Raw genomic sequence first — 26,107 nt, forward strand, 5'->3', positions numbered from 1 at the left:
AGAAAAAGAAGTATCTTTTTTCTAGACCGACGGACACCACATGAACCTTAGCTAGCTATGTGTATTATTCATTTCTTAAGTCAGTTTCGTGTGGAGCATGCTCCGTTTGATTCGTTACTGAAACCCACATGCACACGCTATCACGATCAAATTCCATTCCTGCATCTGCTTGCTTGCGTTCCTAGGGATTCTTTCTTTGCCACAAAGCCACGCCATGTTAAGATGCATCGGTGTCTGCAAAGGATCATCAGACAGGTCACTACTACCTGTTGAAACGATGAACTTCTACGACAAGGTGTAAAAAGACCACCACAACCGCATTAGTTTAGCCTCCATGGCTCCATGCATGTAGCAACTAAAATCTTGCATCTCATCTCATCTCGACGGCCGACGGCACTAGGGCATCACGACGATGGACCTCGTCGTCGGCGCCTCCAACGATGCCGTGAAATCGCTGGTGAGCAAGCTCGGGAGCCTCCTGGCTCAGGAGTACATCCTGATCGGAGGCGTCAGCGACGACATCCAGTACATCAACGACGAGCTGGCCAGCATGCAGGCCTTCCTCAACAGGCTCAAGCAGGAGGCCAAGCACAACGAGCAGCGGCAGGGGTGGATGAAGCAGGTGCGGGAGGTCGCCTACGACATCGAGGACTGCGTCGACAAAGCCGGCCACCGCCTCAGCCGCGAGCCCCGTGGGAGCGGAAAACTGGCCTCCCTCAGGCGGGCCTGGTATCTCCTCACCACGCTGTACGCTCGCCACTGCATCGCCACTGAGATCGGCAACCTCAAGGCCCGGGCACAGCACGTCAGCGAGCGGCGCACCAGGTATCAGGGACTTTTCTATGACATTTCCAAAATTGCGTGTTTGTCGATAGGGTCCAACAAATTCTACCGAAATTTCATGTAATTAATCTATCGAATGTGCTAAACTTGTGATAGTATTGCATTATTTCTTTGTTATTATATGCATGCTTGCGTCTGAAGGGGGCAGGTTCCGTATGATGGGATGGCCTCGCTATGTTAACGTACTATATATACTAGTAAATATATATGCTCATGCGTTGCCACAGTCAAAAAAACCCATACGGGTTGGGACTGATTTTTTTTTTCTATCGACACGAATTTTTGTTGTGTTTTCTCACGTTCTCATTATATTAGTCCGTTTAGATTACAATATAGTACTGTTGTTCAATTCTCATTATATATATGATTTGGGTCCACCTGTTGGTGATATTGTTAGACCAAACAAAATTTCTGGTGAAAAGATAAATTGTTGGTGTCATGTTGAAATCAGTCGCATACATGTTCCAGAAAAGCCATTAACTCACGTTGGGATCCATGCATCATGTATGTGACGTATCAAATATATGCACTTCCAACAAAACATTAAACTCACATTATATATCCATCATATGTATATATGCATGCTAACATATGCATGCATATTAGATCTAATTGCAAGATATTATGCCTAATAAATTACCTAATTTTATTTTTTCAAAACAAAATACTATATAAATATTTATTTATCCTATAACTTCCTAGGAGATAATATGCTTAAATAGATATCCAGATCTACCTAAAAGGACGGTTCATAATCACTTCAAAGTAAAGCCTGCATAATTATGATGTGCGATGGACCAGAGGCAGTTTCAAGCAAAATCATGCCACATAAACTTTTATGAAGAAAATACTGCCAAAATTCAGGTGATATTTTCAAAATTTATTTATCGGTAGTGCCTGATAGTTTTATTTCCCTGCCAGGTACGGGGTGGAGAACCTGCTGGCAAGTCATGGCAGTACAACTGAGGCAGCAAACAGCCCCATTGACTACGCAGCGCCTCCTCCTCAGCTCATCGGCACCGTGGTGCCTGTTGGCATCGAGGGTCCCAAGAAGGAGCTCGAGCCATGGTTCATGGAGGCGAAACAACAGAGCATCAACGATCAGCTAAGGTTCCTTGCCATTGTTGGTTTTGGTGGCATTGGCAAGACCACTCTGGCCATGGCCTTGTACCGCACATTTGGAGACGAGTTTGATTGCAGGGCCTCCGTTCTGGCATCGCAAAAGTTCCATCTCCTGGCGGTTCTGAGAAACCTTGTCAAGCAGTTTCACGACCAGCAGGCTAGTGCTCCCAAGAATGACATCGAAGGAATTGAGGGATGGGACCTAGAACACCTCAAAAAACAGCTAGCCGATCAGCTTAAAGAGAAGAGGTAATGTAAAGGATCACGACCTATATATTCCATGTCTTATTTCACCTTATTAACAAAAACACAATTCTATATTTCTGGATTTATTGTAGTTTTTGCTATTCATGATAATAAAGATGCTTCCAACTAACAACAGCAAGCATGTCATCTATCGGAGTACATATTACTAAACTAATCCTATCTAACAATATCAACCGGATCCTCTAGACTATCTCTCCACCCCCCTCCCCTCCCCCGCCACCCCTCCCCTCCCCTCCCCCCACCCCCGCAACACCTAGGCCTGCGCGGTGCCGAGGCGGCCGCAGCCAGGGATGGGGACGGGTAGCATCGAGGCGGAGCCGCGACATGATCAGGACAGGGCGACACGAGCGGGGCAGGTGACGTCTTTTTTTTTTGCGAAAAGGTAGACCGGTGGTGATGGCCCAACCCATCACCGCCAACCCTGATCCAATGGATCTCGGAACCGGTAGTGATGTTGTTTTTGATCCGGCGGTGATGGGGTGCTCTGTATACTAGTGATAGGACTCTAATAATAATGTAACATGCAAGTGAAATATATAAGACCCTACATGTGTAAAATTCAGAATAAGATGCATAGTTTTTATATCATTCAGTGTGGTGCGTATCTACATTATTGATCCGACAGGACAGATACAATAAGCACTTGGACTCTCAAAATTAGGGCCCAACAGCGAGAGCCTGGCAACAATGATCCATCATGACGATGACTGGGTTGATGGGGACTATTATGAATGGTGTCGGTGTTTCGTACACCGGCTAGTAATTTGCACTACGTTTCTCCATAGCTCGATGGCTAACACTCAAAGACAAGAGTTTAGACTGGTTCAGGTGATTGCCCTACATCTAGTATGGTGGTGTGCTTCATGTTCCTTGAGTTCGAGTGCTGGTGCTTACAACAGGGCGCTTGCAAGTGGTGAAGGTGTGTGTATCATAAAGTGTTTAGAGAGAGAAAGAAGGCCCAGCTCCGCCTTATATAATCTGGTGAGCTGGGCTACAATGCGAGAAAAGGGGTACCTAAGCCCTGGGGTTGACATCCTGGTGAGGAGGTCGGAAGCACTACACGTGTCCAGGCCCGGGCCCTCGGTCGGTTGCACTCCATTGTATCCTGAAGTTAGGTCATGTCTGCCTGATCCGCGGCGCCGCCTGCTGTGGCGTCGGTCTCGTCTGTCGCCCCTGTAGCAGGGCATGGCGCCGTCGTACTTGCGGCATGCCTGTCCCGATCCACCGGGGGTGGGCCTCTTGTCTGGTTAGCAGGTCTAGCCTCCCTCACGGAGGTCGGGAGGCCGGGCTCCCCGTTGCTGGTCTCGTCAGCATGAGGTGGAACCCGCTAGCTCGGTGCGCCCGCCTCGCCCTAAACCTGACGGCGGCTGGCCGGGGGAGCTCCCGCTGTCCTCTGATCCGTAGGCGGTGCCCCTACCCCGCTTGTCAGGCGAGGGGCATGCATGCACATCTTGTCGAGCCAGCGCAGTTAATGCTTCCTCGCGCCTTACCCGAGGGATCTCGGGATTGGACTTAGCCCCGGGTCGGCGCGGGCTCCCCGACCCCGCGCAGCTCATTGTGGGTCGGGAAGGCGCCACATGTGCTGGTTTCCCTGTTCGGCCTTCGAGCCATTTTTCCCACTGGTGGGCCGGCGCTGGCCGCACCCCTATCCCTGCAGGCCGGTCTGCCTGACAGTGGCCGGCTGATTCTTTCTTAGGTCCTTAAGGGCCTTTTTTTTTGAACGAACCACACAAGATAGTGCGAGTTTCATTGATATAACAGAAAAAATTATAAGACTACGCCCTGGGAGGCTATAGTTAAGAAAACAAAAAAAACTAATAAAAAATTAGGACTCGTCCGGTTGGATTGGGACGTTAACACGGGGAACTCTACAATTCAACTCGCCCAGTTGGATTGGGACATCAATACGGGGAGAACTCGAAACCTCGAGAGGCCCTGACCGGTTGGATTGGGGCATCAGCACCGTTGAGACCACTCCGCTAGGCAACACCGGCTGAATAAAGCCAACCCGGTGCGGCAAACTACCTTCTCCTGCATGTGAAGTCGCCGCCAAGGCACAAACCAACGCCAATAGGGAAAACAAGAGAAACAGACAGCCCTACACTGAGCAGGCCACCGCCATGCAGGACCCGACGCCGTAGTGTTGTTGTAACAGTACCCACCATCTATCAGAGTGGAACCACTGAATTCGGACCTCTCGTTGGCTACCTCGCAGTCGCCACCACGAAAACACATCATGCCGGGGCCACACCTCACCCGCCGTCGGACTCCACCTCACTCTCGTCACCACGCTGAAGACACCGTACGTGGGGGCATCACCATGTCCGCCTCGACTCCATGTCACGGATCCGTATATTGTATTGCCGTCATGATGATGAACAGTGTTGTCATGTTTCCAAGATCTCCATCAAATAGCCGAACCGCGTTCGTCGGTCGACAGCAACTCATTGCACTACACACACATAGATTCCGCTGCCATGACAACAAACCAGAGTTGTCGCTTGCACCATATTTCGATGATCCCATGCCGGAGTAACTTCAGCATAGCTGAGCCATCCACCGCAATCAGCTGCAAACCTAGTTGTCCTACGTTGTCGTTGCCGCAAGCGCCGCCCTTAGACACTATGCCACGCCGTACTGACAGCAGCTAAGCAGCGCCAGCCGCCGCGGTCCACTGCATGCAGCCAATCCAACACACATGCTGCAACCCCTGGTCATCACCACAACTGTGAGACGCCACCGCATGAGCTTGTCAACCCCCTTGAAGCTCATCCTCCTGCACTAGCCGTCACCACCCTTGGCCGCCGACTTCCCAAGCTAAGTTGGGTCTCTAGGAGCGACGCCTCCAAGGAGGTCACGACGACAGTGGCACTGCCGTCGCTCGTCCAGGAACTGGACAGGGCTTTTGCCCAGAGTACACCATACAGTGGTGGTGGAGCTCGAAGATGACACCCCCAACAGGGAGAACGACGCCCGAAGGCGCTGCCGTCATCGCCGTCAGCAAGACCGGTGACAAGGACTTTCATCCAGAGCATCCCAACCCATGCCACTGCACACGCCCAACCCAGAACGCACCGGGAAACCCAGCCATGGTGGACCACTGAGGGCGCCGCCGCCGCTGTGCCACCCCATCTCGCCACGCCGGGACGAAGCCATCTAGCTGTTGTACGCGCGTAGCCATCCCAGCAGCGCTGCCGTCGTTGCCTCTCGAGCCACCCATCTCGTCATTGGGGCCGTACTCACAACAGGCCGCCGAGTAGGCCGCTAGCAGCGCCCGACGCGGCCCATGCGGCCCACACCTACCGCAGCCAAGGCAGGCACTCCCAGCCGCAGCCCTAGCAGGCCGCACGACGCCCAAACACAGCACCGCTAGGGCAACGCACCGATCACCACACCATACTGCCGGGTCATCGCGCCGTCCACCATGCCACTAGGCCCTAGCACAAGGACGTGCCATCCGGGACGACGTGCCGCAGCCGCCACTGCCGAGCATCGCACTATCTGCGCATCGCGCCGTCGGGCCCACACGCTGGCCATCACACCGACGACTCGTCGAGCCGGGCGCCCCTCCACCGCTGTCAGGAACCACCCGCATGGGCACCACGGTGCCATCTTGCGAGCTCCACCCTAGCGGCGGCTCTTGCCATGCCGGGGGCGCTGGATCTCGTGGGGAGAGGCCACCGCCATGGCACCGGATGGCGGATCCATCGCCGAGGGCACCGGATCCAGCCATGGAGGCCCCCAATCCGGCCTCGCCCCGTGCCGCCTCCCTACGGCTCACTCTAGCAGCCATGGCGGCCGCGCCCACCAAGGGATGAGGAGGAGATGAAGATGCCCCGCCGCCGCTGTCCACACAAGCCGCGCGGACTTCCGGCGGCTGGCTCAAGCGGCTGCGCGACGGAAGGGAGGTGGAGGAAGGGGGCGGCGTCGGCGGGGGCTGCGTCCGCCCGTGTTGCCCACGCGGGAGCATCGCGGGGAAGCGGGTGTAACTCTTCCGTTTGAATCACATAATACACCATAGTAATTAACCCTGTTAAATGGGGTAGAGGATGTAGTCGTGTTGATGAGGATCATGCCACATTGTCATCAGGGGAAGAGGTGCTAGAGAGGTAGAAGTGGAGTTGGTCTTGTCATCATCAATAGCCGTGGAGCCGTCGACGAGCTAGCAAGGCAATGCAAACTGATCTATGATCGGAAAATAGAAAAAGAAAACTAATCTGTGGTGACAGGAAAAAGACTTTTTGTGGCCGTGGATTGGTTATACAATACTAATTTACGAGTGGGCAATACCTCCCGGGGACAGTGCGATGCGGAAGCATAGAGTCATAGAGATGACGGATCAGGAGCGACGCTGACTCTACACTATGTGAGATGATGAATATATTGCATAAAGTTGACTATCTGTATCTCTTCGTGGGCTGTTTATATATTGTATTTGTGGCTTGGATTTAATCAATTATAGATATAGAAATTGAAACTCATACTGTCATAACATAACAAACGGATCCTCTATACACTCTAACATTTTGTTCTGAATAAATACCTTTTGTAATGTATATTTGTCGTATATTAACCCCTTAGAATGCTGACTCAGTTTTGCATAATGCTTGTGACAGGTATCACATATTAATAGATGATATATAGACTGTATCAGCATGGGAAAACATTAGGGATTCTTTTCCAACAGGCAAGAAGGGTAGTAGCATAGTGGTGACTACTAGGTTCAAATCAGTAGCTGAAGCCTGCCGCCGTCAACAAGGCTACGTCTTTCCGCTCAAACCTCTCAACGATGATGACTCCTACAAGCTGTTCTGCCAAATCATCTCAAATGAACCTAATATTCCCAGTAATGGTGCAAGAGCACTTTTGAAGAAATGTGGAGGTTTGCCTTTGGCCATAATTTTAGTAGCTGGGCTTGTGGCTAGTAAACTGAGATCAGAGTCAATCAGTACCCGTGGAGGAGATCACCATTCGGTTCAAGAGGAGGATGTAAGTGGTGAGTTGAAGAAGAATAAGGATCAAGCAGGCAATGATATCAGTGAGGGGTTGGACAAGGATGCAGTATTTGAAGAGTTGGCAAAGAATAAGCCCAAATCGGGCAATGATATCAGTAAAAACTTGGAGAAATTCTTGACCCAAGTGGGCAAGGATTTAAGTGAAGAGTTGGAGAAAAATCTCTCAACGGAAGGAGTCGCACACATAGTGAACCATTGCTATTCCCAATTGCCTGCTGACCTTAAGACCTGCCTGTTGTATCTGAGCATGTTTCCCAAGGGTTGTTTGATCAGCAGGAAGTGTTTGATCAGAAGATGGATTGCTGAAGGCTTCATTGATGAAAAGCATGGGAAGACAGTCGAGGAGGTTGCTGAAGACTGCTTCAATGAACTCATCAGCAGGAACCTAATCCGGGCGGTCAAAAGTAGTAGCAACGGCAAGGTGAAGAGCTGCCAGGTACACGACATGGTCCTCGAGTACATTGTTGTCAAGTCAAGCGATGAGAATTTCATCACAGTGGTTGGTGGCCACTGGCATACACCATTTCCATCCTACAAGGTGCGTCGACTATCTGTCCAAAGGAGTGACCGGCAAGAGAAGGAAACAGTGGAGAGGATGAAGCTGTCACATGTCCGGTCACTGACAGCATTAGGGAGTTTCAAAGCTCTTCATTCTACTCTGTCCAAGTTTCAGATACTGCAGGTACTGGATCTTGAAAGTTGCAAGGATTTATCAATGATGAATCAGCTCGAGGAAATATGTGATATGCATCAGCTGAAGTACCTAAGCCTGCGAAAGACAGACATTAAGAGAGTCCCAAAGGAGATAGGTAGGCTAGAATACCTTCAAGTACTTGACATAAGGGATACAAACATCTTGCAGCTGCCTCCATCAGTCGAGAAGCTACAAAAAATGGCGCATCTACTTGCTGGCAGCAAGAGCAAGAGGATGGGGTTGATATTAACTGAAGGGATCACAAAGATGATGGCTCTACAAACACTATCTGGGGTTGAGATCCGTGGAAGCTCTCGTAATGCAGACAGGGATGGATCCACTAATAAAGAAGCTAAGAAATATCCCCGATGGAAGGCGGCTAGTACAGGCTTGGGCTTGGCTAAGGGACTGCGTGCCTTGGAGAACCTCACGAACCTGAAGAAGCTCACTGTTTACAGACTTCGAGCCTTTACTGGTGAGGATAACAGTCTGCTATTGTCTGCCATTGAGCACCTGAGCAGCTGCTCCCTCAAGTTTCTTGCTATCGATGATGATTTCACCGGATTTCTTGACAGCAAGCTCAGTACTTCACACGCGCCACCGGAGCACTTGAACACCCTCGGGCTCTCCGGCATGTTGTCCCAAGTGCCCAACTGGATCAGCCATCTCCACAACCTTGAGAAGCTAACTCTGTCCTTAACCTCACTCACAGAAAGTACCTTGTCAGACCTTGGGGGCCTGCCTGAGCTATTCTCTCTCATTTTCATTTTGGATAATTCTGCAAAGAAGTATCCAAGTGTTATGAAGATTTTGAGTAAGAATGCGGAGTCCGAAGGAATGATCTTTGTAAAACCTGGAGGATTTGAGAGGCTCAAACTACTACGATTTGTGACACCGGTGCTGCCACCTTTGAGCTTTCTGGAAGGTGCAATGCCAAAGGTTGAGAGTCTTGAGCTGAAGTTCATAATGGCGGAGGGCATCTACGGCCTGGAAAACCTAGCAAGTCTCCAACAGGTGCTCCTGACAGTCAGCAGTCAAGCGCCTGAAGTTGCAAAGGCGAAGGTATCTCAGATCAAGGCATTAGCAAGCATGAATCCGAAGCAACCCTTCGTGACCGTCGACGAGTACAATGACTTATAAGAGAAACATACACATTTTCGAAGGGATGTGAGCACCTCATAGCTGCATAGTCCACTTCAGTGCATCTGCCCCAATAGATATCTCCCCTTCCATAAGTTGTTTGTTTGATGCAATATCAAGTGTGTTCATTGTAACCTGTTCACTCTTTATCATTCCCTAGCGTGTGTGGCTGTGAAATTGCTGTATCAAGTTTACTTATCCCAATAAAATATGTATGTTGCATGCTCATGAAAAATATGTTTAGTCTGTAGTGAAATTACTCTGGCGCACACTTTCAGACCACCACCCTTGCCCAGTTGCCCTCCCCATCTCCGGCGCGCCGCCGCCGCTAGCGTTCCTGCGCATCAACCCGCGACGGCGACCGCGTCGGGACGTGCCGCCGACACTGCAGCGTCGTATGCCCCCGCGACTCGGCGCGCCTCATCGTGGGGTCGGTCTGCCGACCGGACCCTTCCGAGCCTCGGGAGGCGCGGATCCGGCGCCTGCCTCTCCCGCTTCCTCCTCGATGCGCCGGCAGCTGGCCACGGATAACCTCATGGACCTCACGCCCACCATCCAGGTCAAGCGCAATGCGGGCGATCCCGACGAGGCGATTTTTTCCTGGATGCTCGGTGGATTCTGTGGTATGTGATTTGTTGATGCCTGCAGAGACTGACTAGTGCTAGGAAGTCGCCAGTTGCTTGTTGCACGGACAACTTCACAATTGACGAAGAGTTGTCAAATGATTAATGTACAACATGAGATGGTCAGGTGCTGGGAACAATCGTTAGAACCATGAATTCCGAAATCTCAGTTCTGATTGGGATCAGCTCAGTGATTAATATGACGACCAACTATCCATTATCCAATGAGGCCACTATAATTTGGTTATATCTGCATTTTGTATTGCAATTATGAAAGAATTAGCTCCTTCATAATGAAAGTACCAGACCAGCTACGCCATATTTCCCTGCTAGTCACTGCAATTTTAGATTTTTGTTCCAGATTAATTAATTGATTAAAATTTTGATATTGGTAATGACAGGATGGTACTTGATTTGTACATAGACAGGAAATGGATAAGGAATCTTGACATGAGAAGGCGGTTACATCACTCTCAAAATCATCAGACTGGTCTTTCACTACAGGAATGTTGAATAAATCTGCTAAGGTGATAAGAGGAGCTCTGGTGCGCCATTGCTCTAATGGCACATAGGAACTCGGGGATGGATGATGTGGATGCCGGCGACCCTCGGGCCTCCACTGGCACTGACCAGTGGCGGGGGTGGCGAAGGGGATCGACGTGGTGGCGGACTTCCCGTTGGCCTCGCGCTTCCCTTGATCGGTAGGGTTGTGAGAGAGGGTAGTGGCGGCGGTCAACTTGGGTGTCCGTGCCCCGGCCCCTCTCCTATTCTTTATAGTGCGGGCGACGGAGGCCCACTAGCCATATGAGCTGGACGCCCCCGATCAGGGCGCGATCAAAGGGATCTGGCTCGATCTTTGGATCGGGCCTGGAGATCAAATCCAACATCTAGTGCTAGGAAGTCACCAATTGCTTGTTGCGCGGATAAGTTCAAGATTGACTAAGAGTTGTCAAATGGTTAATGCATAACATGAGATGGTAGGTGCTGGGAACAATGGTTAGAACCATGAATTCCGAAATCTCAGCTCTGATTGAGATTAGCTCAGTGGATTAATATGACGACCAACTAGTATGGCATCTGCATCAATTGAACACATCCTTGCTTATAGTGGTCCTATCCAATGAGGCCACTATAATTTGGTTATATCTGCATTTTGTACTGCAATTATGAAAGAATTAGCTCCTTCAGAATGAAAGTTCCAGACCAGCTACGCCATATTTCCCTGCTAGTCACTGCAATTTCAGATTTTTGTTCCATATTAATTAATTTATTTAAATTTTCATATTGGTAATGACAGGATGGTATTTGATTGATACATAGACAGGAAAACTTATGAAAGAGTTGGATAAGGAATCTGGACATGAGAAGGCGGTTACATCACTGTCAAAATCAGCAGACCGGTCTTTCATTACAGGAATGTTGAATAAATCTGCTAAGGTGATAATTTGTCTAACTGACTATCTTAAGTATGTTAGTATCCTATACCGTTTTTAAGCATTTCCCTGATATGGAATGTCTGCAAGTCTGGTTATATAAGCTATTCTTGTTGCAACTGCTCAAATATATTATTTACACGAGCAACCTTGAAACCTATTGACATCCATTGCAGACATTTCTTTTCCTTTTGTTTGAAAGTCACTTTTTTTTCAAAAAAAGAAAGTCACTTTTTCATTTTCTTGAGAAACAAGATTTTCAGCTTGCTTCTGTTCTCACTTTTGCCGGTCATTCCTAAAAGCTAAATCTTTCACTGTTGTTTCTTTATTGTTAGCATTTTTTTGAGTAGTGGTTAAGATGGATACGTAAGGTCTCACCATTTAGATCTGGACTACTTCAATATCAAGTTTTAGATAAAGAACATCACAAAGTAATCTGAGGTACTATTTTCTGGGGCTGCAAAGGTTGAAGTATTTGAATTGAATTTTATTATTAGCTTTCACCTCTTTTGGTGCAACAGTGTAGTGATTTGTTATTATTTCTATATTGTTGTACTCAGCATTCCACTTTATTTTGCTCTTCTTCTAATAGCTGTTAAAAGACTGCAGAGAAAAGCAGTGCCAGTAAAACCCAAGTGCAAAAATCTATCCCTCTAAACTCAGCAGCTAGAACTAGTTGTGTTTGTGACAAAGGGACCTCCTCTCCTCTCTTGTGATAGCAATGAATCTTGGCATGTTACTCGTTGGAATTTGATTAGAGAATTTGAGAAGCTGACACTGTGTTTTTCAGAGGCTACTCAGCATCAATCCAGGTATGCAGAGCCACACTATTTGTGAACCTTTGTAAGCTCAGCTTGATACTAGTAGCTAATATTTATTGTTCATTTCTCTTATGCAGCGGGGTCAATGCAATTCAGGTGGCAGCTGTTACTATGAAACTGAATCAATAACGAATGAGCAGTACCATCATGGTTTCCTATTAAGTCAATGGACAAACTAATACTCCACCTGTAACAGATGTACTGCACCATTTACCAGATCTTGTGAGCTTGTGTATTAGTAGTCAAGTCATTGGTAGATCAATGTATACTCCAATCCCCTCTAATCATTCCTCTCAATCGTCAGCAATGATGAAGGAAGATACTCCTATACTGTCTAAATGTGTCTCGCAAAATTGAACATAAATACTGAACAAATTGCAGGATCGACAATGGAGTATTACCGCAACGCTGCTGTGCTTCACTTCCCTCGCCATCGCCACTACTCCTTGTGCCATTCCATTGGCGTGTGCATAGTGTGTGAAATGGAAGTGCGAAGAGTGGGAGAAAAAAGTTCAGACGCCGAAAATAGAGAATTAACCGATCACAATGTTCGTAGCATTTTGTGGCTGCAAAGTGTAGATGCCCGGATGAACATGAGTTTTTGTGCTACAGCCTACAGCGCTGGGAGCAGTCCAGGTTCCCTTCCAAGCAAAATTCCCGTTTGAAGCTTAAAATCCAGCATGAATCAGAATACATGTATAAATTGAGACAGGAAACGAAATCTCAAAAATAGAGACACAATGCAAAAGGCTTGGATGGGTGAAGACACCATTTTTTTCCCACCTCAGATTTTACAGAAGCTCCGAGTACTGCACTGCAGCTAGTAGATGTAGGGGACGAAGGCCTTCCGCGACGACGGGTACTCGGCGCCGAACTTGTGCAGGTACCAGCGGCGCTGGTCCCTGGCCCTGGGCACGAGGTTGGAGCAGGTGTAGAGGAAGAAGCCCCACGCCGCGGGCGTCCACGCCACCACGGCGAAGCCGAGCCACTCGACGGCCTCGCCGAGGTAGTTGGGGCAGGCGACCAGGTCGAACCACCCGCCCCGGGGGATCTTGTACCCGCCGCCCGCCTCCTTGAGCCGCAGCAGCTCCTTGTCGGCGGCGACGTTGGTCCGCATCCCCCACGCGAAGAGCGCCAGCCCGGCGGCGCAGCGCGCCAGGGCGGCGGCGGAGGCCGGGCGGCCCGCCGCGTGGAGGTGGAGCGCGACGGAGCGGGCCTGCACGTAGGCGTTGAGGAGGTTGAAGGCGAGGGCGCAGGCGGCGACGGGGACGGGCACGGGGGCCGCCGGGGCGCGGCGGCGCAGGCGGGCGAGGCGGAGCGGGTGGAGCAGCGTGCGGTTGGCGTAGTGGAGCGCGTAGAGCGCGGCGGGGAGCGCCGCGAGCGGGGCGGCGGCGAGCAGCGGCGGGCGGGGGAGGACGAGGGGCGGGAGCCACAGGGTGGGGCTCTCCATGAGGAACCACGCCAGCGGGGCCGGCAGCGCGGCGCCGCCACCGCCGGGGCGCGACAGCTTGCCGTACGGCGCGGAGGCGAAGCGGAGCCCCAGCACGGTGAGCGGGCTGATGAGGTAGAGCGTCAGCAGGCACAGCGCGAACACCGCGTCGCCCGCCGCCGCCGCCTCGCCGGCCATGGCCATCCTTGTTTCGGCGGAGGTTTTTCTTGGCACTGCGGCGGGGTTTGGGTGGGGACGCGCAAATGTTCTCGTCAGGATAGGGGTACATACCCACCCGGCGCCGTCCGGGGTGGTTGGTGGGTGGGGGCGGTCGCCGGCGGCCGGGGTGGTGGTGGGCGGCGGCGGACCTTAGGGATTCGGGTTTCCGTGGTGCCGACGTCCACCGGTGTTAGAGGATTCGGCGGCAGCGGCGGCTCGGCGGCGCCGGTGGGCGAGGGGGTGCGACAGCACCCCCAGCCGGGCGGGGCGGGACGGGCGGTGGGCGGCGGCCGGCGGGCGGCGGCCGGCGTCCTGTCCGAATATGTGTTGCTACGCCGTGGTGGTGGTGGTGGAGCGGATCGGCTCGCCGTCGAGTATCGCATCAACGGCTGAGGCGTGCCTGGTTGTTAGGCAGCAGGGTTACCTTTACGAGGTCAAGCTGGTCTGCAAGTTGATGTCGTCCTTCCTCCAAACTTTGAAAGAGGCGTGAGCTTGTGCATTGATGGTGCTGCCACCAAGCCAGTGAAATTTGGTGTGCTTGGTAGAACCGTTCTCAAGGGAGGACACAACATTTAATGAATGTGCACTATTGCATATAGGTATCTATTTTCTCACCCGACTGTTCATCTCTGTAACTTTCCTTGACGTCTAGTGCATCGCCTGGCTATAAAAGCGTGGGGCTGCCTTCTTTTCATCGCACCCCTCCCTGCAGCGCACCCTCTCCCACAGTCTTGATATAGTGCACGCTTGAGCCACTAGAATTATTGGCAGCTGCAAAGATCTTTTGGTCTAGCTAAACGGTGCGTTTCTTAACATAGCATGCTATACAGCCATGTATAGTTCGAACCGGCAATATCCTAGATAAGTGATGTATCCTAGATAAGTGATTTGTGTAGCCAACTGATGATGAGATATAATAAAGGTCCTATTATAGTTTTGGAGAAATAAGATTTGTATAATTACCGTGCTAATAGCGGGTAATGAATAATTATGAGACGGAGTAAGAACGTGCGTTTTGGTGGCCTCTATAGAGCTCACGTGTTTATTTGTAACTATGTATTATTTATCGTTGGTTAATACACTCCGTTGCTAATTATGTATTTTATTTGACTTGCCTTGCTCTACAATTTGCTTTGGTTACCTTTTATTTGTGCCCTTCTTCTTCTTGACGTCCTTTTTAGCAGGTGGGTCTTGCAGCCTTACACAGGTATAGAAATGCCATATGGATGCTGCTTCTTCGTCTAAACAGACAAAGAAAAGACGGCGTGGTAAAGAAGCAGCTACCTGCACATCAGGTGTGCTGGCACCGTCATGTTGTTTCATCTTTTTCCTTCCTATACGTAGGTGTGCGTGCAGTACACATGCACCGAACAAAATATTATGCGTTGAGATCACAGGAAATTAATAATGGGCACCCCAAAATAGGAATAAAAAATTAAAGAGCAAAGTTTACCACCTTTTCGAATAGAATTTTTTGAGGGTAGAATTTTGGGGAAAAAGTTTAGCAGATACAGAGCTGAAATTATATATGGGTGCTCCTGGAAGGTGATAGGGCAGTGGTGGGCCCCATTAAATACAAGGGTACTCAACTGGATGCCCATTATTTTTTACCAACAAATTTATATATACAGTGTATCCTATGTATTTGATTGGAAAAAACGAAAATTATACAACAATACATGCTTCTGGTGTTCCAGTCTGTACTTTGGCCCAAAAAATCTAGCAGCCCACCTCCCCCCGCCGGCCCACACAGGCTCAAGTAGCCCAAAAAAACGTGCTCCTGGCCAGCCTTCAGTCCAACCGATCCCCACCAGCGCCGGGCGCGACTATGCATCACTTCGGGTGATGGTTTCACAACCCATCCTGAAGGGCTCCAACCGTAATTATTTTGTAGAGTATTGATTTGGGCCGGCCCATTAGATGGTTTAATTGTTGTGATGGGCATATTGCCAGCTAATCAAAGGATACATGCGTGCAGGAAAAAATACGATGCTCACGTCATCCACATGCACACAGATTTGGAAAATAAAAAAAGCTATAAATATTAAATCGAGCATCTATATTAAATTTGGATTTCATCATTATTTTTTTCATGACAAGATCTTCAAAACAAGACCACATGACGAGTGATACATAGTCTTTCCGACCAACGCCGCCTTGCCGCAACTAGTGCCCGGCCGGCCTGGTCGTCTTGTCCCCGGCGCAGCAGCGCTGCCTGCACAGCGGGCAGCGCCCGGCCATTCGGCTCGACAAGGGTGGCCGGCGGAGGCCGAGCGAGCGCTAGGCCTACATGAGCCCTGTCTCCGCGGCGGCTGACGGCAGCTGAGCGGCAAGCTTCAAGCGCCCCAGCGCATACGCGCTAGGCCAGCATGCTGCAGGGGCTCTGCGTCTTCGTAGGTCCGGCGGCAGCCGAGCGGCGAGTGGCCACCGTGCGCTAGCCGCTAAGGCCGCACCGCCACAGGGGTTCCGCACCTCCACGGTGGCCAGCGGCAGCCAGGCTGTGAACCGCGAGCGAGGCATTGCGTCTCGGTGGAGGTACTAATTTGTTGCTTCCGATTTGACTCCTGGTGGCCTGTTCGTCATGTATTATGGAGCACTAGCGATAAGAGGTACCTAATAGGTACTAAAAGTATACAGCTGTCTACTTCGATTGGAATATTACTGACGAGATTGCAAAGCCTCCTATTTTAATTAGTTTGGTTTGATCGTTGTGTTTGATCCAACTTAGATAACTCATTCTGTTTCTCCTATATAGTAGCTCTTCTTCGTCCTTTTCAAGTACAAATAGTCCATTTGCACTAATTGATGTTATACTCAATTATAGATGCCAAGTACCAGGATTTAAGCCATTGGCAAAACGGCAGGAAACGACACATGATGGCACTACAAAATTCTTGTCTGCTAGGAAACGACACATGATGGCACATGTTCGTTTCCTGTCTGCTAATGTCCCTACGGCAAAGCATTAAATGCTTAGAGATGAATGTAGGCACTTATTAGGTGTTGTAATAGCCGTACAATGACCTATGTGCTAGGTACTTAGCAGTATGTAAAACATCAGCTTTCTATCTATGTTGGGAGCATGTAAGGTTGACCACTGTATTGCTCTGAATGCTTGTACTATTATTGTTGTTGTTATTGTTGCATATGCTACTATTATTCGTCCAATCGCTATAATTATTATTCCTCTTGCTACATCTGCTGATATTATTATTATTATTATTATTATTATTATTATTATTATTATTATTATTGGTAACACTAAAAGCAATATTACTGCTGGTCCTAGTACATTTAATAGCAGCATAGCTGAGATTAGTGGATTGCATGGCTCCATGTGATGGAATACTGATAGCACTATTCTTCGTTGTAAGTGTCCACCATTATATTTTGGTTATCATTCATCGGATCTCTCTATACATGGTTCTTACAAAACTCATAGCATTTGATTTTTTTTATACTTATAAAATCTGACTAGATAATCCGTTGTTCCCTGAGTACCTATTGCAACTCTATCTTGTGTTATTTTACCAAAAAAGTTCCTCTAGGTAAGGAATTTAGTGCAAGCACATTCTAGAAAAAATAGCTCTCCCTCTCTAATCCGAATCCCTGATCTGTGCACATAAGAACTTAAGCTACCGCTGCCTCGCCCGAATACCCAGCTAAACATTAGGCGGCTGCTGTATATGGACTTAGTTAATTAGTAAGCCTTTGAATCAAATGTACCCACGTACTATATTATTCTCCTAGTGCTGTGTTGATGACCAACCTATGCCTACCAGGTACCTAGGGTTTATGGAATCGAACTTTTATTTCTGTATGCACCTACTCCTCCGTCCATAAAAGAATGCAATTTTAGGATTTGAAAGTTGCCCACAAAAGAATGCAACTCTAGCATACATATCAACTTGGTAGCATGGGATCAACTAATGAATGGATCACGTAGGTGCTTGGCTAAGATCTAAAGCCACGGGTGCTAAATGGAAGAAGAGACTGGCGTGCAAGCTATGGCCAGCACCCTTTTATAGGCCAAACAAGGAAGGGAAGCTGATGTGAGTTTGAATTTTGTGTTCTCTTTTTCGTGGATATTTTCAGTAGCTTCCCATAGTGATGTGATGATTTGGTGTTTGAGTTTATCTTCCCTTTAAAATATTGTTGTGTGGAGTGACATATGCTTCGGAGAAGCATTAATTTAGCCATTGTTTAGTGCAGTATTTTATTATAGTGTACAACTTCAAATCATTCGCTTTGGTGTTTGAGCCATCGGTTCAGAGGATATACTAGGAACACATGTGTCATTTTATCTATGTATTGTTCTGAGTGAACCATGCTAGAATTGCCTTCTTTCATGGACGGAGGGAGTAAAGTATATATTCAAAAATGGCATGCTTAGCACTGACATGCCTTACCCTGTCTATATTTGTTGGCATAGGTAGCATTGGCACGATTTACCAAAGCCAGATAAAAAATTTGGCAAAATTCGGGTCACCCACCATTTATAGAATAGGTAAAACTCACCTGTGTATATTACCAAGTCCAGAGGCCCTCACCACCATCGAAACTGAGCAGAAATGTATAAACAAAGATGGCAACTTCTGTCGTATGAACCACACTCGAGTTGAAATGAGGTTCAATTCGTAGTGAATAATAAAGAACCATGATGTGCAGCATCTCATAACATATATTAGTCACTGGCATCAATACACACAAAAAAACATTAGCAGAAGTTTTTCAAGGCCAGTGCTGGTGCAAATCTAAGCAGAGATACTGAAATAGCCATCCATGCTTCAGTCAATCATAGTACAACACACTCAGGCACTAATAGTGAATGTAGTTCTTGTATTAGTGCCTTTTGGCAACCACATGAACATCCACATAGGCATCACCTACCCAAGAACTCATTTATAATAGTAAGTGCAGGGCGGCGCACATCGCGTTCCCATGCTATGGTCGTGGCAGTATGGTTTGATCCAGTGATATGCGAGCGTATGGTTTCAGTGGCATCGAGAGAATAGACAGGCCAGCCCCAAATATCCACAATATGTCTAATCTTTGCAATCTGCGCTTCTGCGAGAGCTTGTGTGTTGGATTTCATCTCTTTTATAGAATCACAGAGGCTCTTGCGTCCCGCAAAATACTCTCTTAGTTCGGGCACACCAATTGCCCTAGCCAGACCATTGTAACCAACAGACTCATGAATTGATACAGAATCAAAATATTCTTTCAGTTCCTTGACCAAACCAGCATCAACCATATCATCAACCCGACGACTGAGGTATTTCTTGAGGACTACCTCATCACACTAGATCCATAGAAGGCAGCTTTGGAACCTTAAAGTTGGTCGGTAACTCTCTACTGCAAAAGGGTCAATGAGGGAGGCATCAAGCTTGTCAACAAGGAATCCATGGATTAGTGAGTTCGATCCACCTACCAGAACCGGCATGTGACCCCGCCTAACAATAGACTCAGTAATTTTGGTCGCAGCAAATCGGAAGAGAGGTATAGAAACATCATCGGTAATTGCCGAAATGGCCCCGATGAGGTGATGAGGAATACCATGTTGATCATTTGGGCGGACCTTGTTGGTGGTGATGTCAAGGCCAGAATAGATCTGCATCTTGTCAGCGTTTACCACTTCACCGCTGATCACCTTGGATACATCAATTGATAGCTTGGTTTTGCCTGTACCAGTAGCACCCATGATCACCACTGGCTTAATCGACAACATCGACATCAAAGATGCAATATATGGTGAAACAGATCTCGGGATGGAGTGGGGAGAGGAAGGAGAAAGTGCTTCTAGCACAGTGAGCTCTGGGTTCACTAGGGATTATTATACAAAGAGCGAAGGGTGGGTGCAATGAGGAAGGGAAAGGTGTTTTAAGACCCATGGACCTTAAGTTTACCGGTAGATGTTATAACAATAATAGAAATCCGGGTATACGGTAACAGGTCACTAGATCTACCGATTTTATTGCATGCAATGCCATCGTAGGCATTTATACTTCATGCACGGTTGCCTAACCAGATAGATAAGTACAATAAATATAGGCACAGACTGCATGTTTTGTTTATCTCATATTTTACTCAAAATAGTTTATGTGCCCTTTCATCCCATGAATACGATAAATTTTCATTTATAGCCAACCTTTTCAACATAGGTTTTGGACCAAATAAAAATTGTGTAGGCATCAAGTGACGCGAGAGCTTGGAGATGGAACAATCGGATAACCAAAGTTAGCCATGGCCACCGATAGTACTTTGCCTACACAAAATTTTAAAAAAAAGACCAAAAAATAACCCCTTGAACTTTAAATTACTAACGGTGTATGGAGCGATTTGCTAGAACGGTGTTCAATTATTGAGGAAATGGAGTCTTTTACATTTTTACTGCGTAGGATGTGGGGATCGAAATATAGGGAAGCCAAGAATAGAGTTCATAGATATAGCTGTGTAGATTTGTTGGACCCTAAAACACCAAAAATCAGTAGAGCATGCATGGTTTCTGAAAAATTGATTGAGCCCCGGCCTCTTTACTACAGCTAACCTGCTCTGGCCAATTCTGTTCCAACTCCCTTTTCTTGCCTCCTTCCCATTCCACCACATACACAGACACACGCGTGCCCATGAAACACGGGCACGCCAGGCTTGCATCCCACCACCACTGGTACCCTGTCACCTCGACACCTGCACACCACTACACGACGCACCTAACTATGCTACTCCTTTACCCGTGCCTACTGTTTTTCGCAGTCTGCACCATAGTGGCAACCAGCTTGCACCGTTCATAGCATGCGGCGCAATGGTATCCAAGATGAGGGAGTGTTGACTTAGGCCAGCCCAATTCCCTCCAACCAGTCTTGGTTCCACCTCCCTCTTCTTGCCTCATTTCTATGCATGTTGCGCATAGGCACAGGCGTGCCCGTGAAACACGGGGCATGCCGGGCTTGGATTTGACCACCATACGCCACCCAGTCGACTCAACAGTCCTACACCACTACATGACACACCTATCTCTGCTACCATTTTACGCGTGCTGCTACCCCTTTATGCATGTTGTCACACTGACAGTTGGCATGAGAGGATGTCTGCATGAGAGGATGTCTGCATGAGAGCATGTCGGCATAAGGTAGCCCGGCTTCCTCCACCAATTCTGTTTCCACCTCACTCTTGTTGCCTCATTCCATTTCGACTTGTGCATGTTGCACACAGGCAGATGCGTGCCCGTGAAACACGGGGCATGTTGTACTTTGCATCCGACCACCACAGACTGCTTGTGACCTCAACAACCCCATCCCAATACACAACACACTTAGCTCTGTTGCTCCTTTGACCAGCTGGCATATGAGCCCACAGTTGTGCCATTGGATATGGGCTAGGAGCTGCTGGCTACTCCCTCCTCTTACCTATAAAATATGGCACCAAAGAACTCCTTTTTCCACGCTGAAGCTCCCATAGCTCCACTGCCTTCCCATTGATCCATGACCCTTCACTTTCTTCATCCATCTAATCTTCTTAGAGAACTCTGATCTGGTGAAGAAGATGGCCTCCCTCTCCGCCAGCACCCTTAGCAAGGTAAGTAGCTTGTGAGCACCACCTAGAAATTCATACCTTCCTCTCATGTCTAGAAATGATTACCTCCTCCTTTTTGTGGTAGATGGAAGGAGAAGGATGGGTCACCAGCCATTGCTTGAACAAAGAAGGTTTCCCCAAGCTCCTATACAGCACCATGGCAAGGCTTGGTATTTTGGACCACCCGGAATACATGGGAAGAGAGTATGAGGAGTATGGCACAGAGTGATGTGAAGTGACTATCTATATCGGAGCAAGTAAAGACTTCCCTGACATAAAGCCATGGTCAGTGACCACCACAGGGTTTCGGTTGGAGGACACCTACCAAGCTATTGCCTGTAAGGCTCCGAGGTACCTATGCCAGATATATGAGAAGCCAATCTGTCGTACGCCAATGCGGTATTTTCCGCCTCTGGTAAGGAACCGCCCAATATGGATTACTCGGATGAAGACCCTAGAAGGTTGTGAATTAAGAGAAGATAACCCAACTGTAGTGTTCATGGCAAGGTACTTGCTCACCTTAGATGAGGAATATGATAAACAAGCAACCAAGCTCAATGAGTGCAACCACAGGGCAGAAGAAGCTGAGAAGCAGATAAGGAAACTTTGTGTGCAGCTTGCTGAGTCTAAGGGCCAAGTGACAATATCTGAAAGTCGTGAGATCGCTGCAATTGAAGCCTTAAAGCAAGCCGAGGACCGCCATGCACAAGAATTAAAAGATGCCTACCTAGTCACTCGGGTGAAAAGAAGGGCTCTCATATTGGGTGGCAAAGAGTGTGGTGTGCTAGATGGAATCCCAATTGTAGCCATGGATAACGCCAAAAAGAAGTTTGGTGAGACCCCGTCAGCACCTCCGCTTACAGAGGTCTCCGAGGAGGCTTCAGACCTGGAGCCTACCAAGGAAGAAGTCCTCCAGCAAAATCAGCCACCGGCAGAGAGCAAAGTTGGTCTTCCTCTCATCCCAATAGAAGGCCCTTCATCCTTAGATGAATGATCTAGCGAGGTACTCGAAGATCCAAGGGAATGAAGCTACTATCCGAATTTAGAATTTTAGAATTAGTTTTAGCTAGCTCCTTTACACTAAGGGAAGTGAAAATTACTTCACTTTGTGTAAACCCTCGTGTAAAGGATATGTGCCCCCATATAGTATAAACTCTTTCCGCCTATAATGTAATAGCCTCACACCTACTTCATGCTTAATGGATAACCGTTATGACAGTTGATGCTTTCGTGTATTATACGGGTTAGCCAAACCTACCACATTCCAATATAGCTTCAGATAAAAAATATATATATGACCTTTAGGGTTTTGTGGTATACCAATTGGTCACCCGCAGCGAAGCGCGGGCATCAGTGGCTAGTGTTGCAGTAAAGTAGGCCATAGAAATTTTAATGTTGTGTATCAGCTAGCTGAAACACCGTGGAGGTAGTCCATAGAACAGTCCATAACTAAATCTACCCATAGTCCTATGGGCTGACCATAAAGAATAAAAAATATTTTTTCTCTCTATTGGCTCTCTCTTCTTTTCTTCACATATGGACTACCCAGTGTATATTCATTGTGAAGACAACGATAATTATAAATTATTGACACAAAAATTGTCCATATGAACTATTTGGTCCATATACATTGTGCTGGCTCTAACCATGAAATGGAAAACACACAGTTCTACTCTTATTTTCCTTGGTCTTCGTTCTTGTTTCCTGGAGGAATATTCATTTCAGTTGGAAGCGCATCACACATCACATTGCTTTATTCAACCAATCAAAAAAAAAACAATCAATCATATAAAAAAGGACAAGCGGAGGCAAATGGCGTTTTTGTTATATAATCAGGGGGAAAAAACAGAAATAATTAATAAAGAGAAACAAAGAAGACCCGAATGGAGTGGCCTCCTGATGGATCCGGCCATCTAATGGGCTGTGGCCCAACAGAAGCGACCCACCGAAAGGACACAGGCCCAGCCCACTTGAGAGGCTGCCGGGGAAACCCTAATCCCGTGAGGAGATATAACCCTCCGCGTGCGGCCGCCGCATTTCCCTAGCCCCTTGCGCCGCCCACCACACAACCCACCCGGCGGAGGAGAGGAGAGCCTTTCGGCGGCGGAGGAGATGGTGTCGCTGAAGCTGCAGAAGCGCCTCGCCGCCAGCGTCCTCAAGTGCGGCAAGGGCAAAGTCTGGCTCGACCCCAATGAAGTCAGCGAGATCTCCATGGCGAACTCCCGTAAGGCCGACCACCTCCCTTTCCCACCCCCGCACCTCGCGCTTGTTTGCCGCGTGGCGTCTCCGTCCATCGACCGCACGTTTGTTCCTCGTTGCCCAGTGGGCTGGGTTGGTGGCGTACGGATAGATCTGCAGCTCTACTCGTGTAGGATTAATTTCGAACCTATGATGATTTCGTTATGGCTAGCGGTAAGTGGTGATTCCGCTGGAAAATCAGCTGGGTCGATCCGTTTGGTAGACTGCTAGGACCTTGGTGTTGAACCCATCTCTTTTACTCTGATAGTGCTCTTAAATTGTATGAAGGTTGTAGTTGCTGTTAGAATTTATTACCCGTTAGCTCTGTACAGTCTAATTTGTCTGTGATGCTAGTTTAGCTGATGAAGATATTATGTGCTGAGCCATGCGGTTTTGTATGCTGTTAAAAAGCTTGAATTTTGATATTTTCCTAGTACAGCGAATGCAAATGATGGTTTGCAATGAAAGAAGCATTTCTGTTGCTATGATGTTTTTGCTTGTTCTGTATGTTTCTTCAATTTTATGTGATTTGGTAAAATTAAAACAATTTTGCTACCTGGATTTATCATGTACGTGTCATACGGACCACAATTATGACCTCGTCTGGGATGCTCTGGTCTTTTGAGTTAATTCGGTTTTGCTGAGTGTGAGTGTTGTGAATAGACTTATACTCTGTGTAATGTGCTTTTGTTTAAATATTGAGATTGTAATATCTTTTTTTGCTATTGACTACTGAAATGAAAACAAGTATGACTATATGCACTGTACAAAACTTACAGGCCAGAACATCAGGAAGTTGGTTAAGGATGGTTTCATCATCAGGAAGCCTCAGAAGATCCACTCCAGGTCCCGTGCAAGGAGGGCGCATGAGGCCAAGCAGAAGGGACGCCACTCTGGATATGGTATACTGCTTCTACACTGGTTTTCCTATTTTATGTGTCTTGTACATATGTATCTGATGCTACTACATTTTGAAATCCTGAAATTATATGTTAATCCAAAAACTACACAGGTAAGCGCAGGGGTACCAGGGAGGCTAGGCTCCCCACCAAGATTCTCTGGATGCGTCGTATGCGTGTTCTGAGGCGCCTGCTCCGCAAGTACAGGGAGGCAAAGAAGATAGATAAACATATGTATCATGAGATGTATGTTAAGGTCAAGGGAAATAGCTTCAAGAACAAGAGGGTGCTCATGGAGAGCATCCACAAGTCAAAAGCTGAGAAGGTGAGGGAGAAGGCCCTCTCTGATCAGTTCGAGGCCAGACGTGCCAAGAGCAAGGCGAGCAGAGAGAGAAAGCTTGCTAGGAGGGAGGAGAGGTTGGCCCAGGTATGATTATGTCTTGTTAACTCAAACCTGCATTTATTTCTGAATGGATGTGGAAACCTGCTGATTATATGGATGCTAGAATGCCTTTTAATGCCCATGTGATACTAGGATTCTGAACCAGGCCTTGTGAACTAGCAAATTTGAACTGCCATTAAATAGTTATTTGTTGATCCACTGAAACATGAAAGTATATTCTTAAAAAATATTGCAGAGCCATGCATTAGTTTTCTTATTTTGTCCTAAAAAGTATGTTCTTGATCCACTCGAACATGTTAAAAATGTTAATCTTGCTACTTGTAGAGCCACACATTAGCTTCATTAGCTGTTACAGTAATTGTTGGAATTGTTATTTAAGCTGGTTAGGCAGGTTCATGTTTCTTTCCCTTGAAGGCCGAGACATTTTGATCTTTTTTTTGTCATTTCTTTTGTTTAGATTTAGATTCCATGCTGAAATGTATGATTCATCTTTTTTTAGGGCCCGAGGGAACCTGCAGCACCATCAGTTGCTGCTCCAGCTCCGACTGCAGTGTAAGTAGCCTTTAGTACTCCTATCACATTCCTTAGTTCCCTTGGAGTATGTAATTGTCATGTTTTCCTGTATTCCTTGTACAAGTGGCCTTTGAACTCATTGCACATTCTCATAGTTCCCTTGACTTTGTTTGTAATCATCATGTTTTGTTGATGTGTCTTCCTGCACTTTTGGATGACAGGGCACCAAAGAAGGCGAAGAAGTGAAGGGTTGATCTGAAGCTTTAGCTTGCTGGTTCCTTGACTAGCCTATAATTTTGGAGCACCTCTGAACTGTTTTTTCTGTCATATATCCAAGTTGTGTCTTGATATCTTGAATATCATATCTTCATAACTCAGTTTGGTTGGATGGATAATGTAGTAGTAGACTTATTTATGCACTGTTTTCTTTGCAAGGCTTGGCTCCTGGTCATTGTTGTGGTGGTTTTGTTTGTCTCTGTTTATGTTCCGCTTCACACATCGAGCACTTGCCTAGTTTTAGGTTTGATTGCCAACTTTGTGAACATAATTACTGCTGCCTTCAGGGCTCAGGCGACCAGAATGCCCTACTGTCGTTGCACTAAGCTCGAACAGCAGTCGGGTGACCAATTCCTAGTCCTTCGTGTTGGCAGGGGTGAAACATGGCTAGGCGCGGTTGTGTATAGTGTTTGTTAAGCTTTGCTGCAGAAGGCCAGAATGCAATAGCTAGGGTTCTATGCAATAATCAAAATGTGATTTCAAATCGATGAATGTCAAGGGTCAAAAGTGGATCAGGACGAAGACCTGTGAATGTGATGTAATTTTCTTTTGGTCCAGGGTCTGTGCTGTAAATTCGGTAGGCACAGTAGTTTTAAAATA

The 26,107-nt window shown here is 47.7% G+C and overlaps 4 protein-coding genes, 1 long non-coding RNA gene and 1 pseudogene across 5 annotated transcripts; 4 read left to right on the forward strand and 2 right to left on the reverse strand.

Moving 5' to 3' along the window:
* Positions 1-220: 220 nt before the first annotated feature.
* LOC120686289 (disease resistance protein Pik-2-like) lies at positions 221-9,327 on the forward strand. The gene is made up of 3 exons (XM_039968489.1): positions 221-825; positions 1,765-2,214; positions 6,849-9,327. Exons 1-3 carry the CDS (start codon positions 413-415, stop codon positions 6,874-6,876), a joined length of 891 nt encoding a protein of 296 aa, XP_039824423.1. The 5' UTR covers positions 221-412; the 3' UTR covers positions 6,877-9,327.
* On the forward strand, positions 7,495-9,081 carry LOC120685106 (disease resistance protein Pik-2-like). The gene has a single exon (XM_039966944.1). The coding sequence runs from the start codon at positions 7,495-7,497 to the stop codon at positions 9,079-9,081; it is 1,587 nt and encodes a 528-aa protein (XP_039822878.1).
* A 1,965-nt stretch (positions 9,328-11,292) lies between the features above and the next one.
* On the forward strand, positions 11,293-12,343 carry LOC120684330. Its single transcript, XR_005679243.1, has 2 exons — positions 11,293-11,949; positions 12,036-12,343. It is a non-coding gene; the product is annotated as an uncharacterized LOC120684330 (long non-coding RNA).
* Positions 12,344-12,469: 126 nt separating this feature from the next.
* On the reverse strand, positions 12,470-13,642 carry LOC120684329 (steroid 5-alpha-reductase DET2-like). The gene has a single exon (XM_039966200.1). It carries the CDS (start codon positions 13,589-13,591, stop codon positions 12,779-12,781), a length of 813 nt encoding a protein of 270 aa, XP_039822134.1. The 5' UTR covers positions 13,592-13,642; the 3' UTR covers positions 12,470-12,778.
* Positions 13,643-18,488: 4,846 nt separating this feature from the next.
* Positions 18,489-19,340, reverse strand: LOC120685107 (annotated as a pseudogene).
* A 3,829-nt stretch (positions 19,341-23,169) lies between these two features.
* LOC120685931 (60S ribosomal protein L19-1-like) lies at positions 23,170-25,682 on the forward strand. Its single transcript, XM_039968064.1, has 5 exons — positions 23,170-23,402; positions 24,196-24,318; positions 24,429-24,742; positions 25,218-25,270; positions 25,453-25,682. Exons 1-5 carry the CDS (start codon positions 23,291-23,293, stop codon positions 25,475-25,477), a joined length of 627 nt encoding a protein of 208 aa, XP_039823998.1. The 5' UTR covers positions 23,170-23,290; the 3' UTR covers positions 25,478-25,682.
* The last annotated feature ends 425 nt before the right edge of the window (positions 25,683-26,107 follow it).

The sequence above is a fragment of the Panicum virgatum genome, chromosome 8N (assembly GCF_016808335.1).
Source record: "Panicum virgatum strain AP13 chromosome 8N, P.virgatum_v5, whole genome shotgun sequence".
In the NCBI taxonomy this organism is placed as follows: domain Eukaryota; kingdom Viridiplantae; phylum Streptophyta; class Magnoliopsida; order Poales; family Poaceae; genus Panicum; species Panicum virgatum.